This window comes from Ochotona princeps, chromosome 26 (genome assembly GCF_030435755.1).
Source record: "Ochotona princeps isolate mOchPri1 chromosome 26, mOchPri1.hap1, whole genome shotgun sequence".
Lineage (NCBI taxonomy): Eukaryota > Metazoa > Chordata > Mammalia > Lagomorpha > Ochotonidae > Ochotona > Ochotona princeps.
The window spans coordinates 29,039,048-29,059,096 of NC_080857.1; the positions used below are offsets into that span (position 1 = coordinate 29,039,048).

At 40.2% G+C, this 20,049-nt stretch overlaps 1 protein-coding gene across 2 annotated transcripts in view; it reads right to left on the reverse strand.

Moving 5' to 3' along the window:
• MNAT1 (MNAT1 component of CDK activating kinase) overlaps window positions 1-20,049 on the reverse strand; it is a 147,273-nt gene that overhangs the window by 75,222 nt on the left and 52,002 nt on the right. For both annotated transcript variants that reach the window (XM_058655611.1, XM_058655612.1), the window contains exons 5-6: window positions 10,178-10,318; window positions 2,701-2,826 (exon numbers count right to left, since the gene is read on the reverse strand). In XM_058655611.1, coding sequence (XP_058511594.1) covers window positions 2,701-2,826; window positions 10,178-10,318 — 267 coding nt within the window. The remainder of the gene's footprint in view (window positions 1-2,700; window positions 2,827-10,177; window positions 10,319-20,049) is intronic.

A 20,049-nucleotide genomic window follows, 5' to 3' on the forward strand; every position in this document is an offset into this window, starting at 1 on the left:
CAGTAATTGGACTCCTGTCTCACCAGTGAGAGACGTGGACTGAGTGCTCGGCTTACAATTCTGGCTAGGCCCAACCCAGGCCCGTGTAGGCCTTTGGAAAGCAAACAAAGGATGAGTGCTCTCTAGTGCACTGTACCCTTGCTCGCAGATAAATTTTAAAATTTTTAAAACATGGAAAATAAACAGTATAGATGAGATTTGAATTCAGGTCTGTCTGGGTTGAAAGTCTAAATCCTTAAAAATGCCTCCACATTGCTTATATTACTATCATGAGACCATTTTAAGATACATTAATCAATATAAGTTAGGTATTTTAAAGTGGCTTTATTTTAAAAACCTGAAATGCTAAACATATTAAAACCAACATGCCAAAAATATCGATTTCCTAAACAAAAGAACCAATTTTTTTCAGTAAAAATTTACTTCTATTGGAAAGGCAGATTAACAAACAGAAGGAAAAACTTCTTGTCCGCTGATTCACTCCCGAAATGGCCACAAAGGCTGAAGCTAAAGCAAAGCCAGGAGCCAGGAGCTTCTTCCAGGAATCTCCCACATGGGTGCAGAGGCCAAGACCTTGGGCCAGTTCCACTGCTTTCCCAGGCCACAACAAGGGAGCCAGATGGAGAGTGGAGCAGGGAGGGCACGAACCGGCGCCCAGATGGGAACCCAGCACTTAAAAACTGCTTTAGCCAATTGAGCCATTGCACCAGGCCCAATTATTAACTTTCTTTTTCAACTTTGGAAGGCAGAGTCATGCAAGAGAGATGGGACTGCAGGTGAGTGTATAGAAAGCTTAGAGAGAGGGAAAGAGACATCTTCCAATCACTGGTTCACTCCCCAAACTGCCATAGCAGCTGGGCCTGGGCCAGGTAAAAGACAAGAGCCTGGAACTCCATCCGAGTCTCTCACATGGGAGGCAGAGGCCCAAGTACATGCGCCACCATTCGCTGCTCTACCAGGCACATTAACAAGGGAGCTGGTTCACAAATAAAGTAGTCAGGACTCAAATCTGTGCTATATGGGGTGCTGGCTTCCCAGGCAGTAGCTTAATCCACTACTCCATGATGCCAGTGTGAAAGAACAATGCACACAATGGCTCAATAGGCTAACCATCTGCCTGCAAAAGCTGGGAGCCCATGTAGATGCTGGTTTGCTTCTTGGTTGTTCCACTTCCCATCCAGCTAACTCCCTGTGGGTGGCCTGGGAAAACAGAGAACAGCCCAAAGCCTTGGAGCTCCGAATTATGTCCCCTAAAGAGAATCCTGGTTCCTGGCTTCAAATTAGCTCAGCATCAGATGTTGCAGGCAGTTGAGAGTAAAATATGAGATGCAAGATCTCTCTCACTCCATCTCCCCTTCTCGCTATAACTCTTTCCAACAAAAATAAAGGACTCTTTTTTTAAAAGAAAGGATTCAAATACAAAAGGAAGGTCTTTTAAAAAGTTCATGGAAGTTTGTATTATGAAAAAAATGCAGGTATTTCAAAATTTTACAGCAAAATATACTTTAACTCTATTCTTTCATTAATTTTTTGAAGCAGTCTCATACATCATACGTCTATAAAATCCTTCATTTGAGGAAATGACAAAAAATAAAAACTTGGAACCCAAATTAGTCTATTTTTAAAACAATTAAAAGCTTAAAATGGCTGCTGAATATTTTTTAAATACATTCATGTGAGGTCAGCATTGTTGCATAGTAGTATGCTCCACTTCCCATCCAGCTCCCTGCTTGTGGTCCGGGAAAGCAGTCGAGAACGGTCCAAAGCGTTGGGACCCTGCACCCATGTAGGACACCCAGAAGAAGTTCCTGGCTCTGGCTTCGGATTGGCTCAGCTCTGGCCATTATAGCCATTTCAGCAGTGAACCAATGCAACCACTTGTGGAGATGGATGGAAGATCTTTCTCTCCTCTCCTGTCTATAAATCTGCCTTTCCAATAAAAATAAATCCTAAAAAAAAAAAAGTAAAAGATGATTTCTCTCTCTCCACACCTCCCCATTGACTCTGCCTTTCAAATAAATAAATAAATCGAAAAACAAATACATTCATGTGGAGGTGGGCATTGTGACCCAATGAATTAAGCCACCAGTTATGATACCCTTTGGGCATCAGCTATGCTGTGTTTCTGATTCAGCTTCCTAGTAAAGTGCCCTGGAGACAAGAGATAAAGGCCCAAGTATCGGGTTCCATGTCTGGGGTGGCCTGCCCTAAGTTGGTGTGGACATTTTAGCAAGCAAATGGGGTGTGAAATGGTAAAAGGGGGATTTTTCTCTTTCCCTGTATTTTCCTGTCACTTTTCATTTGAAATAAATATTTTTGTAAGTTGTGCACAGAGAGAACAACTATTCAGAGAAAACAAACTGTAATAGTTGCTAAATAGTTGCTTCCCTGTTTCATATATGTAGGTAACTGGTTTCCTAACAATATTTATGCTTTTACTTTTAGGAAATGATTTCCACAAACAAGTTTAAAAGAAACACAACTATCACATGCGACAATATGATGTTATACACTTTGAAAATTATGTATTACTTCATGTTCCACTTTTCTGCACGCATCCCTATTCCCAGACACCTAGCTTAGATCAGACACCATTGCTACACCTCCGAACCTTTTCAGCTACTTTCAACATAAAGATAAAATTAGAAAATATAATCCCTAACAGGCAGTATGAAAATAAGCAATGAGAGTAAGACTTACCATCTTGATGCCTGTGGAAAATGTCACTGGCTTGACAGGCTTCGGCTTCTCCAGCTGCATCTCCAGCTGTGTCGATCTGTCTTTATGCTGGGCCAGGAGCAGCGCCACGGGAAGATCGGAACTCTCCTACAAGCAAAGCCCAACAGGAAAGTTACAAAGGCAAAAGCAGACAACAACAAGATTTGTATTTTAAACCATGCCTTTTTCCATAAGCATCTGATGCCGAACTAAATACTCATTTTATGGAGAACATATTACAAAAAAAAAAAAAAAAAACATTAACATTCCCTAATTAGAAAAAGTTGTTGTAGACTTATAAATCAAAATAACCTGCAAACAAGTATTTTTATAAGATCCACATTAAAGACAATATAACAGGGTTCTATTTCATCTAGCAAACCAACCACATTCATAAAAACCAAACCAAAAAAAGTAAGTTAATCACAAAAAGAATGACAAAGTACTATAACTTAGATCAGATGTTTATTTCTGAAAGTCCATTCTTTTACCAGTGAATTCAGACCAGCCTGAAATTGCTTCCCATTAGACTTCACCTGAGGCCGCTTGGAAATTGTCCTTGTTCTGTTTTACACAATGGAACTATTGTAAGCACAACCAAGAGTGTATTTTACTCTCCCTTATTGACTTGCTGTGAAAGAGTGAGGCAAAAATTTTTAAATTAAGTCATCAAATAATAGTAAAGATTTTATAAATCTTCTATTGATGGATACTAAATCAGGGTCGCTATTTTCACAATTCTGCACACAAACTTCAACAACACAAGCAAATTACCAACTAATTCTTCCATGTAGGCTATTATTGATTTTTTACATGGTTAAACTTTTGTGGTGCCGGGGTCTAAACTAAATCATATCCAGACATTCTCCTTGCTGAATTCTCAGTGAAATAAGAACCTAAAAACCCTCATAGGACATTCTCTCTCACACACATGCACAATGTTTTCTCTACTTGTAAACAAAGAGGCAGATACAAGTACATTTCTATCTGCTATTCCCAGGTTACCTGTAAAAAAAAAAAAAAAAGCTGCTCAAATGATAGATTTTTTTTTCCATTTTTATTATTATTTTATGACATAGTTCCATAGGCTCTGGGATTACACTTACCCCTTCCCCATATGCCCTCCCCCCGGTATACCCTCTCTGATTTCCCCTATATTACTACAATAGTATATATTCTTTTCATAAACAGTCATAAGTCCATAATTGTGGGCATGGACAATGGCAGAGAGTCCAGCATCCTATTGTCAAGATATATTGAACAGTTTCATGGGGAGTCCATCCTTGGTCTGGAAGTAGAGATGCATACTGCATTGTATCCTCACATCTGGATATGACAGTCTCCATTACACAGCTACTATACATCCCCTTCAACCAAAAGCCACAATACAAAATTGACAGGAAGGAAAAAAGAAATTGACGATGCCATGAAGTTAAATGACATGTTACCAACCAATGTGTAGCTGAAGAAATGAAAATCAAGATCCTTCTTGAAGAAAATGATGCTACTACTGTGTAAAGAATTTAATGAGAAAAAAAATTTCAAGAACGAAAACAGAAACAAAAACATCATACTCCATGAGATAAAGTTCCCACTGGTTTTTTTGGTGAGATGTGTCTCCTGTAGGCAACAAATACGTGGATTTTGTCTTTTGAATCCAGTCTACTAATCTGTGATGTTTGATTGATGAGTTTAAGCCATTTACATTCAAGGTTAATATGAATGGGTGGTAATTTGGCCCTGTCATTTTAACAATGGGTTGTTCATTGATTTAGTCACCTGTTATTATTTTACTGGGATGTTCTTCACATTTGCCTTTGGTTTTGGTGGGCGCTATTCTTCTGTCAAGATAACATCTTTAACAAGAGCAGATCTTTTGTAGGGCAGGTCTGGAAGAGGCGTATACTTTGAGATTTTCTTTACTGTGGAAGAATTTTATTTCATTTTCAAAGACAAAAGAAAGCCTTGTTGGGTACATTATTCTGGGCTGACAATTTTTTACTTTTAGAATCTAGGTAATGTCGCTCCATGCTCTTCTGGCCTGTAGAGTCTCCTGTGAGAGGTCAGCTGTAAGTCTGATTGCAATTCCTCAATGTCTCAATTTTTTTTCCATATGCACATTTAAGGATCTTTTCGTTATGTTTGAAAGAAGAGAGTTTATAAAGTAGTGACTATCCATAACCGAATCCTGAAGAAACTGTTCTGTGAACGTTTCGCAGCATGAAAGCAAACAGATTCTAACCTTCTAACCAAACCTGAACTTTGTCATTTTTTAAGACACAAATGTTGATAATTAATATAGTTAAAGTAATTGCTTCACATTACACTGCAGTAATATTTAAAATACTAACCATTTCTAATGAACAGAATTGCCCAAGAATAAAATTCCACATCTAAACTTTATAACAGAGATCTTCTTGGAAAAGCAGTATTACAATGAAAACTTTAAGAGTGTGTGGCAAAACTGTGTAGCAGGCAAAGTCAACATTTACAACTAACATTCCATATGGTCGCAGGTTCGAGTCCTAGTTCCTACTGCACTTCTGACCCAGCTCCCTACTAATATGCCTGGGAAACTAACAAAAGATTCCCCAAATGTTTGGGTCATAGTACCCATGTGAAAGACCTAAATGGAATTCCAGGTTTAAGGCTTCCACCCGACCCAGCCCCTATCGTTTTGACTATTGGAGGAGTAAACCAGATGAATGTTGTCTCTCTACATCTCCCTCTCCATCTCTTCATCTCTGCCTTGCAAATCAAGAAATGAAATCTTCATAAATCAAAAACAAACAGCAAACTGAAGGAGGCTGGTATTGCAGATTCTGGGTAAAGCTATGACCTCTGACGCCAGTACTCCACGTGAGGTTCTGCATCCCACCCAGCTCCCTGGTGACGGCCTGGGGAAAACGGCAAAACACAGGTGCCTTGGACCCCTGTCACCCGCATGGCAGACCTAGACAAAGCTCCTGGCTCAGGCTTTGGCTCGGCCCAGTTCTGGCTGCTGTGACTATACGGGGCATGCACTAGCAGATGGAAGACAGCCCTTTCTAAATTCTTTCTCTCTCCCTCTCTTTCAAATAAACAGATTAGTTTTCTTAAAAAGTAAAGAGAAGAACACAACTTTTGGCTATAATGTAGAATATTATTTTAGAACAAAATTATTGAGACTGAAGAGGCCAATGAAGAATTAGTAAAATATACTTGATTATATATTTGAATATACTAAATATTCCACCACTAATCATTACTAATAATATTAATAACTATATAACTAAGAAACAAGACTGTATTTGAACTGTAATACTACAATAAGGTGGAGCAATCCACCATGGGGGGAGGACACGGAAAAGGGATGGGGGAACATCAGAGCCTATGAAACGTTGTTATAAAATGAAATTCAATAAAAACTATATATATTAAAAATATATATAGCTAATAATGCTTGCAGCTATTTTTGCTTCATTAAGAATTTTACAATATGGGCCCTGTGTGACAGCCTAGTGGCTTAACCCTCGCCTTGCATCCATCAGGATCCAACATGGGCACCAGTTTGTATTACACATGCTCCATTTCCATCCAGCTCCCCGACTATAGCCTAGGAAAGCAGTTGAGGACGGCGCAAAGTCTGGGACCCTACACCAGCACAGGAGTCTGGAAGAAGGCTCCTGGCTCCTGGCTTCAGATTCGCACAGCTCTGCCCATTACGTCCTCTGGGGAGTAAATGGGTAGACAGAAGATCTTTCTGTCTTTCCTTCTCTCTGTATATCTGCCTCTCCAATGAAAATCAATAAATCTTCTTTAAAAATTAAAATATAAAAAACATTTTAAATGGGCTGATACCAAACGTATTTTTTAATAACACTTCTATCTTTTCACATATAAAAACAAAAAAAATGAAAAACTGTCTTGGTTAAAACATTAAATCCTTCCTTTTCAGTTTTTATGCTAATTGGAATAAATTCCATCTCTGTAACTAGCATTTACTGTAAAAGGCAAATTTCTTACATACAGAGAAATCATGTTCATTTCCAAAGCAGTTGCTACTGAAGACTTCAACTTGTATTAATTTTGACTTCACCCTCACATAAAAGGAACTGGGTATTAAAGTATCTTGGTAAATAGCTGAAACTTAATAAAAATGAACATTCTTGGGGAGGGCTCTAGGGGAAATCCCTGATCTTATGGAACTGTATCATGAAAAATAAAAAATTTTAAAAATTAATATTTGCACCAAAAATAAAATATTCTACAAATTGTGTGCAAATTCTAATGCTAAAGTACAGAATTTACTTCTAACTAAATTTATTCTCACTTTAGCACTCAAAATGGTGGGGCCTAAATGCTTCTATGAGTTAGAATATAATTAAGCGGGACTCTAACAATAACAACAAATCTAAAACATAAAAAAGTCATGTGAAACACAGCTTCTGGGAAACACTGAACATAAAGATCTGCCTTCCGAACATTTCAGTCCTGCTAGGCTGACATTGTACCTTGAAAGGCTCCCTAACCCAATTACCTAGAGGTGTACTGTTTAATATTTAAAGTAATTTTAATAAGACTGCTTGTAATACTCATTAAAAGTTATACAACCATTTTTAAAAGATTTATTTGAACTGACTTTAAGAAAACCATGTGGCAAACAATATTTCCAGTAAAAATCAACTACTGTGTTTGACAACAATATTACCCCACACAAATTTTAAGACATACACTGAAACGAATTCTCAGAGTATTATAAAAAGATTAAATAAGTCAGGACATGATTAGAAACCTTTTTCCCAATAAATAAACCTTAAAAAAAAAAAACTTTAGTCCAAACTGACCAAAAAAAAAAAAAAAACCTGAATCTACAGTTAGAATCAACCAAATGGACATTCTAGCCAACATTATTGAAATGTTAAGCAATAAATAAGATCATAACATTAAAATACCATCACATACAATATAATGTAATGTCAAAGCCTTTTTAAACAAAAATCAAATGAAACTTATTTTTAAAACTTTTAAATATTTCACATGACATTTCAGTTTTTAATGTACACTTGTATTTCCTTTTTTTCATCCACATCCTTAAATGTCAATGCTTATTACAGGTTTAAAAAGAATTTGGCACGAAACCAAATCAATAAATAGTATGAAAAAAATACATATTATTTATTGCATAAATTAGGTCTACAGATTAATTCCTGGAATTTAGCTATTAGATATAAATGTAATGTTAGTTTTTAAAATAAACTGTAATATCCTTGTGTTAATAATGGTTCAAGAAAATTAAAAGTAATCAATTCAGTTAGGAATATAATTATGTTAACATTTATAAGAAAAGATTGTTTTAAGAATCTTTGAAAATACAATTTTAAATGTTAATCAAAGATTTAAACTTAGAGGCGTTCTAATCCAATCTGCAATAATTACCTGTACCAATGAATAGAGAAAATTACTAAGAATTATTTAAGCACATGTTACATGATCTAAATAGTGAAGAAAATATGTGCAGTAATGACTTGCAGGTGCAGAAAACAGAAAGTAACCAAGATGGAAAACTCACAAAGCCAATATTAACCCCAGATTATACAAATGAACATTAGCAACTGAATATCATGTTTTATCAAACAGAAATTTTATACCAAGAAGCAACAAAACCCAGTACTTTTGATCACTAAAATGATATATTAGGAATAGCAGCTATACAAAGGTTGCTAACCTCAAAATGAAATGTAACACCTTCATATATAAGATGAAAAATAGAACATTAAAAAAATATTTTATTGACTATCGAAGTTCTATATTTGGAATTAATCCAACCAATAGTATAGAATAGAAATTCTTCCTCCCAAAATATGCTCCTTTGTATAACTTAAGAAACTTTCAATACAACATCAATACTAATCCATTTCTGAAATGTTTAGTTTCTTATCAACCATGTCTACAAACCACAACTCATCTGTCATTTCAACTGTTAGTTACACTTGCCACTCAATCATTTCAGGAACACATTAAAGCTTCCAAGGAAAGCTTTCCCAGAACCAAACTCTCATTCTACTCCTAGAAAATAGATTCAATGCTAACATCATTAGCACCCTTACTCTTATTCTCCCTTAAATTTTCACCTACTTTTTACTTTCTTTTTGTTTACTTATTTACTGTCTTTTTATATGAAAGGCTATTTTCTCAACACCATGTTTGTAGTTAGATCAACAATGTTGTTCTAGTAGTAGTAGTAGTACTAGTAGTAGTAGTAGTAGTATCTTATTGTAAAGTCAGATATACAGAGAGGAAGACAGACAGAAAGGAAGATCTTCTATCCATTGACTCACTTCCCAAGCAGCCACAACAACCAGAACTGAGCCGATCCGAAGCCAGGATTAGGACTTCTTCTGGGTCTCCCAAGCAGGTGCAGGGTCCCAAGACCATTGTTATCATCTAACAATATAGACTATATAGGGCATTATTTGCTTAAAAGTTCCAATAATTTGTAAACCACTGCCATTTCTTACAAATATCCTATTTTTTCATGCAAAAATATAAAACATAATTCAGTCAGAGTGAAGTAACTGGAGGTATTATAAATTTTGGCACAGAGCCAAAACACTTAAGCCAGAGCAAGTTTTTAAGGAGAAAAAGGCTCTGAAAAGAATGAGCTTTAATCAGCATGCTCAGAAACATTTAAACAATCCATTGTAAGTATCCTAGCATTATTTAAGCTTTAACGTTTCATATGAAAATAAGTGTATGCACAAAAATTTGTTTAGAAAAAACGATGAAATAAAACATACCACAACTTCATCTTAACATCATTCGAGGTCCACAAATAGTGCCATTTTCACAAAAGCCTTGCGGCAAATTAAACTGAAATTCTACATAACAGTTGCCAGTATATAAACAAACAGGTAATTGGGTAAGAAAACTACAATTATAGCCATTGCTAATAAGCTTATCAGTAAAATTACTTTGGGATAGAAACTGAGTATCAAAAACACTAATATGCCATATTCTAGAAAAATTCTTTTTCAAAATATATTGTGTGGGTTAATGGTAGCCATAATTCTTCCATTAAAAAGTGGGAACTATACACCTTTCCTTTGAAAGTTTAGCTTCCTTTAATATGGTGAAATTGATGCTCTGCCGTTTCAAACCCCAAGTCCTGAACATGAACAGCTTTTATTTTTTCACTCTCGGAATGTCCCCTTGCGTACCGTAGAGCCATCATGTTGATGACCAACTATATAGAAACAGAAAACTGCCTCAAACTATGTTAGAGGAGAATAGGCTAAAAAATTAGGAACATAAAATCACGTTAACTTTAACAACAGACATATTTACATTTAAAAAAAAACAAACATCAAAACTAAAGATGACCCAGAGTCTAGAGTGCAAATACCACTAGCTAGCATACTAGACAGGAAAGAAAAACCCTGAAGATTCTGCAAACAGCATTATTAGTGTGAGCGCGTACCAAGTCATCCAGAAACGCCTGCTTGTTCTTCCTCTTCAGGATCTGCTGCAGCTGTTCTTCCTTCTGCACGAAGAGGCGTCTCTGCTCATTTTCCTGTCGTTCTACCTCTAACGCTTCTTCCAACTCTTCCTGTTCCCGAGTCTAAAACAGAAAGGCACATATACATTTAGTATGGACTAAATTTAGTAACCAAGAGCATTCCAAGCCTCGTACTGTCTTTTTTGGAAAACTAAAACACACTGTGTTGTTTTTTCAACAACGCAGCAATTCTGCTAAAAGGGAACTACAGCTCACTTTATTTCACATGAACATGGTACTGTGAAAGAGAAGGGCATCTAGCACTAAAGAAGCACCTAAACAGGAGGCATAAGGACAGCACAACAGCAACATTTAGACACGGAAGCAGGAACATGGTGGGCAATGCTGACAGCAGGAAGGGTAAGGTAAAGGCAGCATTAAGTTCTTAGATCTATCGGCATACAGATGAAATTTGTTCAGTTCATATCATAAGTTTAAACATGAAATAAAAAAGGAGGCGTATAGGAACATGGTCCACTTTGGGAGAGCAGGTGCTTCATTTTGAACACTTCCTACATTCCTTGTTTGTACACACCAACATCACATGACAACTCAATGTTGAAGTGATCTTTGTTTTCTCCCTCTGTGTTCCCGTACGTCAACTCAGTTGCTAAGAGCTATCAGCATCTCTCCGAATCATCCTACAAACTTCTAGCCCTTTATTGTGAGCTCACAACTCTAGCTCATGCTTCCAGAGGAGAAAAGAGGTCAAATGATGTAGAAGGATTAGTATTAACAGATGCAAAAGTGAAGGGCTCAAGTGCAGAAACTAGACATTGAACCACGTGATTAATAGGACACAAGCAGCAAAGGATGAGCCCCAGAAAAAGAACTACAGGTCACTACAACTAGAAACGCAATTATGACAGGTGTGAGCAGGCACAGGGAACACACTGAGCACACCATGGATAGGGGTTGAGTTCCTTTTGGGAGGACAGATAGAACCAGAAAAGGTTTCACATCAAGCACTGAGGGTTGAATTGTGGCCTCCAGAAAAACACAGTAAAGTCCTAACTACCAGTACCTGTAAATGCGACGTTCTTGGCAAACAAGGTTTTGCAGCTGTGATGCAGCCGGGGTCACGCTGGACAGGTGCAAGGGAGAAGAGCAACTGCAGAGAGCAGCAGACACTACAGTGATCAACCACGCACTGCAACATGACCAGTTCTCCTGGACAATGACCAGAAGCTGGAAATGGCAAGAAACGATGCTCCCCAAAACACTTCCTAGGTAGCAGGGCAGTGCTCACATCGTGATTTCTAACTTCCAGCCTCAAGTAATGGCTAACAGAACCAATAAATCCCTGATACTAAAAACAACTAAATGTTTCGTGACTTGCTATAGCAGCCCTAGGAAACCAAAAACTAAAGACTGAACTGAGGATTTAAACATATAGTCCCATCAACGTTGGAACGGCCATTTAAACAAAAAAGAAAAGGAAAATGGGATAAAGACATGACTGGGATGCTTGGATTGTGTAAGTCATGAAATACAAGGGTGGAAGAAAGCTAATGGAATCTTGTCATACTGAGGCAACTGAAAAGACACTGAGGAAATCTGAGTACAGAAAGAAGTCTGCTGGGTTCGTTCCCAAAACGGCAGCAATGGCTGGAGTCGAGTCAATCTGAAGCCAGGAGATTCCTGCAGGTCCCCCACAGAAGTGCAGGGTCCCAAGGCTTTGGGCCATCCTCCGCTGCTTTCCCAGGCCACAATCAGAGAGCTGGAAAGGAGGTGGAACAACTGAGATACGAACCAGTGCCCATTCGGGATCCTGGTGCCTGCAAGGTGAGGATTTAACCACTAGGCCATCATGCCAGGCCCAGGAGATCCTAATAACTCAGATAAAAATGATGAGAGTGCTGGGCCTGGAGCAATAGCTTAGTGGTTAAAGTCCTCGCCTTGAACGCGCCGGGATCCAATTATGGGCGCTGGTTCTAATCCCGGAGGCCCCACTTCCCATCCAGCTCCCTGCCTGTGGCTGGGGAAAACAGTTGAGGACAGCCCAAAGCTTTGGGACCCTGCCTCATGTGGGAGACCCGGAAGAAGCTCCTGGCTCCTGGCTCCTTGCTCGTGGCCTCAGATTGGCTCAGCCCCAGCCGTTGCGGCCACTTTGGGAGTGAAACATCGGACGGAAGATCTTCCCCTCTGCCTCTCCGCCTCTCTGTATTATGTTTGCCTTTCCACTAAAAAAATAAATAAATCTTTACCAAAAAAAATGATAAGAGTACTAAAAATATAATTAATAGAATTACAGGAGGAAACAGGTATGGAAAATAATAATGAGCCAACAGCAACAGAATATGAAGACTGACAAAATATGACTTGCATATCTGGATGGATGCTGGCACCATTCACTGAGACAAGGAACATAAAGGGACAAAAACTGTCACAAGAGACATGAGCTACAATGGCAAGGGATGAACACACAACAGAAAGAACAATAATTATAAATACATATGCACTCAACATCAGCACAAAGTTTATACAACAAATATTGACAACTTAAGGGAGAAACAGACAGCAATATAATAATAGGAAGAGATTTCAATAGCTGACCTTCAATAATTGCTGCGCTATGCAAACAAATCAACAGAAAAAGAGACCTTAAATAACACTGTAGAGCTGCTTGATCACTCGTATACATAAGGTATCTAAAATAATCAACTTCACAGATTTAAAGAGTGAAATGGTTATTGTCAAGAGTTAAGGTGAGGGAAATTTCAATTAGGCAAGATATACGAGTCCTGGAGATCCACTACATAATGTTTTAAAGTTAAAAAAAAAATTACACACCTAAAATTTTTTTTTAGAAGGTAGATACTGCGGGCCAGGTGCAGTGGCCTAGTAGCTTAAGTCCTCGCTTGAACGTGCCTGGATCCCATATGGGCACATGTTGTAATCCTGGCAGTCCTGTTTCCCATCCAGCTCCCTGCTTGTGGCCTGGGAAAGTAGTCAAGGATGGCACAAAGGCTGGGGACCCTGTACCCATGTGGGAGACCCGGAGGAAGCTCCTGGCTCCTGGCTTTGGATCAGTGCAGGTCCGGCCGTTGCAGTCACTTGGGGAGTGAATCAATGGGCAGAGGATCTTCCTCTCTGTCTCTCCTCCTCTCTATATATATCTGACTTGGCAATAAAAATAAATAATAAATCTTTAAAAAAAAAAAGGTAGATACTGGGCCCGGAGCAGTGGCCTAGTGGCTAACGTCCTCGCCTTGAACAATCCAGTATCCCATATAGGTGCCGGTTCTAAACCCGGCAGCCCCGCTTCCCATCCAGTCCCCTGCCTGTGGTCTGGGAAAGCAGTGGAGGACGGCCCAAAGCCTTGGTATCCTGCACCCATGTAGGAGACCCAGAAAAGGCTCCTGGCTTCAAATCAACTCAGCTCTGTCCATTGCAGTCACTTGGGGAGTGAATCATCGGATGGAAGATCTTCCTCTCTGTCTCTCCTCCTCTCTGTATATCTGACTTTGCAATAAAAACAAATAATAAATCTTAAAAAAAAAAAAGGAAGGTAGTTACCATAATTAACTATTCTTATCACAATGAAGTAGAACTTTACAATGAATGCAATAAAAGAATCAGGAGAATAAAGATAAAAACAGTTTATTTTTAGACATGCTATAGGATAGCTGGCTATAATGTACCCCAAATGTATTATTATTGTTTACTCATCCCTTTTTCAGCTCTCCATTTTTTTAAAGATTGTTTGCTTGCTTGCTTGCTTGCTGATACATACATGAAAGAGACATTGCAGGGTGCAGAGCACAGAGACCTCGATTTTCCAACTCTGGCTCACTCCCCAGATGGCAGTCAGTGCTGGGCTTGGGGCTGACCCAAGCCAAGAACGTAGCCAACCTGCACTGCTTTCTTTCCCAGGTCCATTTGCAGGAGGCAGGTTCAGAAGCGGAGCCTGTGAAACTTGATAAAGGATGCCAGCACTGCAGGCAGCAGTGTGGCTCGCTATGCCATGAGGCTGGCCACCAACTGCTTACTTCTAACTCATGCATTAAATGTATTATCTTAAAATATTTCTTTAATCCATACTCATCTCTCATTCCTTGGTTAAGTCATTTCTGAACTAATCTATATGACAGCTATAACCTCCAATTTGTCTTCCAGATTCTAGGCTTGCTTCTCTCAAATTCAACCTCACAAAGTCACTAAATCTATCTTAATAAGGATTACATTTTATTATTACCTTGCTTTAACCCCTTCAACAGAAGCTATCAAAAACAATTTTTTTTTAACATAGCTGTAAGGAATCCAGGAAATTCTCTAAGATGTCTTAATGAAAACTAGGAAACAGACTGAGCAGAATGAATATCAAGCCTATTATTCATCCCCAATATAATTTCAACTACAGCATTCTGCATAAGCTTAAAGAACAGTTTCACCTGCTAAATGTAAAAATAAAATAAGCTATATAAGGTCAAATCACTTTTCACAATACAAAAAGCCTTACTGTAACCAGACACACATTTTTCTTTTCATAATATCATGACAACTGACACTGTGACTAACCAGAGTGTCTGTTCAAACAGATGTATCAAACACGCCCGTGAAACCCAGAAACTAGCCTTGACAAAGCGGGCTACGGCTGCCAAGTACCCTGCTCCTCCCGGGCAGCATGAGCAGAGTTTTTGCATTTATTATAATAGGATGAGGGGACGAATAACAAAGGCTGGGCACTAAGCTGAATGCGCTTCATCCTGATCAATGAAATCTCTTTAACACAATGTTTTTGCATCTTTCAGATCTCAGCCAAACATTTCCTAGCCGCATCAGAGATGCCATACTCAGCCCTGCAGCCAGCTTTAGGGCCTGACTCAGCAGCCCAGTCTCCCTTTGACAATCGTTAAACACCTCAGCACTCTCCTCACTAAAGCTGCACGGTAGCTCTTTTTTTTTTTTTTTTCAAGATTTGTTTATGTGAAAGACTGTTATGGAAAGAGATGGAGAAACAGAGAGGTTCACTTCCAAAACAGCTTGGCCAGAGCTGGGCAGGTGTAAAGTCAGGAGCCAGGAATGTCTTCTGAGTCCCCTAAGTGCGTAGCAGAGACCCAATCACTTAACCCATCCTCTGCTGCTTTTCCAGCAGCATTAGCAAGGAGCTGGGTCGCAAGCGGAGCAGACAGGACTAGAACCAGAGTACACAAGGGATGCTGGCACCACAGGATGCCAGGATGGGGCTCCTGAGACCATAAAGTCTACAACCATCCTCACCAACTGGTAGATTAAAATTCACCTTTCCTTTATCATCAAACCTAGTTGTCGTTATTCGGATTTGGCACAATTAGCAATGATGGGACTTTCAGTAATATGTGAGCAGGATCTTTCTACTTCTCCATCACCCTTGCCACCCCCTCACACACAGAGCTACTTACAAGTCTCAGAACTCTCCATGATTACCCAAACCTTCAAGTTTCTGCTCTCACCTTCTGTCTGGAATGTTCCATGTTATTCTCCCTGTCTTCTTTACTGTCCTGATTCTTTCAACAGGACAACTTCTATTTGTGCTTCATGGCCCTATCCAGGCATCATCACCCCTACAGTGTGTTTCCCAACCTTCTAGAATGGCTTATGTGCTCCCATAGTAACAGGTGTGCTCCAATAGCAACAGGAACACAGTCCTTTCCAAGTGATTAAGACATTCATTAAGGGCCCAGCACGATAACCTAGTAGCTAAAGTCCTAGCCTTGTAACGCACCAGGATTCCATACAGACTCCGGTTCTAATCCTGGTGGCCCCACTTCCCATTCAGCTCCCTGCTTGTGGCCTGGGAAAGCAGTTGAGGATGACCTAAAGCCTTAGGATCCTGCACCCATGTGGGAGACCCGGAAGAAGCTCTTGGTTCCTGGCTTCAGATTGGCTCAATTTCAGCTGTTGCGGCAGCTTTGGAAGTGAATCATCAGATGGAAGCTCCTCCACTGTCTCTCTTCCTCTCTGTATATCTGACTTTCTAGTAAAAACTAATAAATCTTCAAAAAGACATTCACTAAAAATGAAGGCTTTCATACATCTTTGTATAATATATGCTTATCAGATATTCAAATGAATTCACTGTGCTTAATATTTTTGGTCAGATTGCTAGAAATTATACACTGAAATTATTAAGAATCCAAAAACATCAAGAATAAAAATTAGCAAATCTTTACTAAGACCCTATATCCAGATTAGATCACTTTTTTGTTTTGTTTCGTTTTTGCAACTTGAGTTTAGGTCTGGGCTCCATGAAACTAACAAGATCTCTCTAGAAAGCAACTCAGCAATAGCTTCCCTCTGTTAGAAATGTGTCATTTTATGTGCCTATTCAAACAAGAGATGAGTTTGTTTCCATAAACATTCAGAGACAGAAAGTGCTAGTTGTTACCTCAGGCTAACAAGAGATATGAAATGTAGCTCATGTTTTACATAACACATCATGGTTCACTCCTCCCAATGAAACCATCATTACTGATACATACTGGCTAGTACCACCTGAAACAAATGTAACCTGGGCCCCAGCTGTAAACATCTGCCTAGGATGCTTAATATCTAGGCAAGTGTTACATTGCCAGGAGACGATTAGCAGTCGGCTGACTGGCATTCTAGACCTGCTTAAGGCCAATTCTGTGTTATCTGTAACTGTGTGTCAGCATAGCTGCCTATTTTTTTTCCCTTTTCTTTAAGATTTGGGGGGTGAAGGAGATGGAGCACCCACCACACCAACACAGGATCACATCAGCTGGGGCATCCTGTCTGCACATGACCCATGGCCAGGGGACTGAGGACAAATTGGAATGGGGTCTACTCCATGCACAATTTCTAAGGCCTTCCGTGGACCAGGACACTGCATTCGCAGATAATGGAAGGAGCTGAGGAGCGGAGCAGATGGGGAAATCGGGAGGGCCTCCTTGGGTCAGGTCAAAGCACTCCCCAGCATGCCTAAGAGCCTGGGTTGGTGGGAGACGGGGTCAGGCTATGATGCAGCACTCACAGGGGTTCTTAGGGGTCACCACAACTAGGCCACAGTACCTGAGGTTGTACATGGAAGTCAGGGCTTGAGGTGAGTGGGGCCGAGCCGTAGCACCTGCCAGCAAGTGCTAGAACTTGGGGCAGGCCATGCCAGGCCAGGTTGCAGCACCTGCCGTCCTGTGTGAGAACAGGGACTGAGGGTGGGCCTGGCAGAGATTCTTCAGGGTTGCCTTTACTAGGCTTCAACACAACTGGTATACGTGAAGGTCAGGACTGGAGGAGGGACTGGCCAGGCAGCTACACCCACCAGCACCTGCGTTGGCCGGTGTACAGCAGAGGCAGGTCTGAGAACCTCACAGGTAAAGTTTCTTAGAGTACTCCCCAACTAGACTCTGTGCTCCATCCCTGGCCCCGGGGAAAATCACATAGATGTGTGGTCCAACTCCTGATCACATGTTGTAGCACTGGGCCACCTCAGCTGCTGATTCCTGCACCAGAGCAGAGAGTATACCCAGAAGAATCCAAAAGGCAAGACATCCAGTTCATCTAAGCCAGAAGACGACTTGAAGGATGGGAAGGAGGATGGAAGGCCAGATTGAACACTCCAGGTCAGGCATCTGAGCAAGCACCTAGGTCTGCGGACATGCTGTCACAGACATGGACAGGCAGCAGGCCCCACACAGAGTTTCTCCCCTTCGCTGCAAGGAAGCCAACAGCTTTTCCAAACAATCAAGACCTTTCAAGTTTACCGTGCTTGGAATACTGTTCCCCTCATCTGTGTCTCTAAAGCAACATCAGATGATGTCAGCTGCAGTCTGACAGTAAGAGGAGCAATGCACTTCCTCTACCTCCCAACTCCCTATATACACACAGGAGGGAAACCGGAAACCTTTCCCTCCCCCACCTTCACCTGCACCCAAATCCGCTCTACCCTAATCAGTGGTCCACATGGGGCTGCAGCCTTCTGGTCTCTGTAATAAATATTACAATAAAATGAAAAATGAGTAATTGATAACAAAATAAAAGGACTATAAAACTGACGGAAAATTGTAACCTGGTGGCTGGTGCCGTGGTACAGCAAGGTGGCACCGCCCACACCCTGTCTGCACACTGGTTGGAGGCCCCGCTGTTGCACTTCCCACCCAGCTCTGTGCTGAAGCGCCTGGGCAAGCGGCACAGGATGCTGCTGTCCGCTGCCTTCAGCCCAGCCCGGCTGCTGCGACCTTCTGGAGAGAGAACCAGTGGATGCAAGACCTCTGTGTCTGTCTGTTTCTTTCTCTGTAACTCTGCCTTTCACATAAACAAACAGATCTTTTTAAAAAAATGTAACCTGAAGTCCATGTTTATGTCAATATCACTCTCCCTGGTAAGTATCAGTAACAAATGCTCTGCCAAGAATAATCAAGTGGTAAGTGATAAGGAATTACTCCCCAAATACTAAGAACATATCCAAGGGCTGAGCATTACTAAACAGTAAGAGCAGTCAGAGCAATTTCACTGTAGCACATGGGAAACAATAAGCCTGTTTTATTTCATCACTTATCATTTCTAAAATCTGATACTTAGGAGTTCCAACTTTAATAAAGCCAGTTTAGAATTGGGTTATTTTTTCATTTCAATCCACAATATTACTTCCCAGCTTAGACTATGAGTGAAAAAAGCATTTGCTTGAACAGAACGGTCTTTCATTATAAAATTAACTTGGGCGAATGCAACGATTACCTCAGCAAAACTATTTTACATTTACCTTTGATGTACCTAGATGTATTTCTGATGCACTTAGTTTTGGCATACTGATGCTCTCCGAAATGAGATGAATTTTTTAAGGAAGCCAGATTCCTTGAGAGTTTTAATGGCAGAAAAGGCGTGTCTAAAAGAAACATTTTAGCACCAAAGGAGGAAGTCCCTTCCAAATACAAGAGGAAAACAGAAGCTGTGCAGGCAAGCAGCTGTTTCCCTGGAGACACCCACATTCCATCCCAGGTGCCTGGCTCCTGTCTCTGCTGAACCCGACTCCAGCTTGCCACAGCACACGCCCCGCAAGACGACAGGTGATAAACATGTGGTCCCCACCATGTACATGGCAGACCCAGTCTGAGTCCACAGCCACAGCAACTGCACACATTTGTAGAATGAGTCAGATATCTCTCTCTCTCCCTTCCTCTCTGTCTTCAAATAAATTTAAACAGAAAATAAAATGAAAGTTTTGCGATTCAGAGACATTTTTTACTCATTTACATTTTATCTGATTACAACTTGCTTAGCAATTATCTCTGCTGACTCAAATCCAGAAAGCCAAGCTGTACTAAAAAAAATTAAAGCTAGGGGCTGGCACTGTGGTGCAGCAAGCTCATCCACCACCCGCAACGCCAGCATCCCATATGGCTGTCCAATCATATCCTGGCTGCTCCACCTCTGAACCAGCTCCGCCAACAGAAGATGGAGCAAGTCTTTGGCCCTGCACCCACGTGGGACACCCAGCAGAAGCTCCTGGCCGCTGGGGCAACTTGGGGAGTGAACCAGAAGACAGAAGAGATCTCTCCCTCTCTCTCTCCTTCTCTCTGTAAATCTGCCTTTCAAATAATTTTTTTTCTTTTTTAGAAAAATGTAAAGCTAACATGAATAAATCAGACAAATCACTGTACACAGGTTAATTCTTTCCTTATACAATACATTCTAATAATCAATTTTAAGTAAAAAGTAACTGTATCAGCTCAACTAAATTAAACCAAAATTTTTTTTCTTTTTTAAAGAAAATATCAGAGTCATAGAGAAGGAGAAACTGAGAGACAAAGAGAGAATCTTCCATCTATTGGTTCACTTCTTAGATGATTACAATG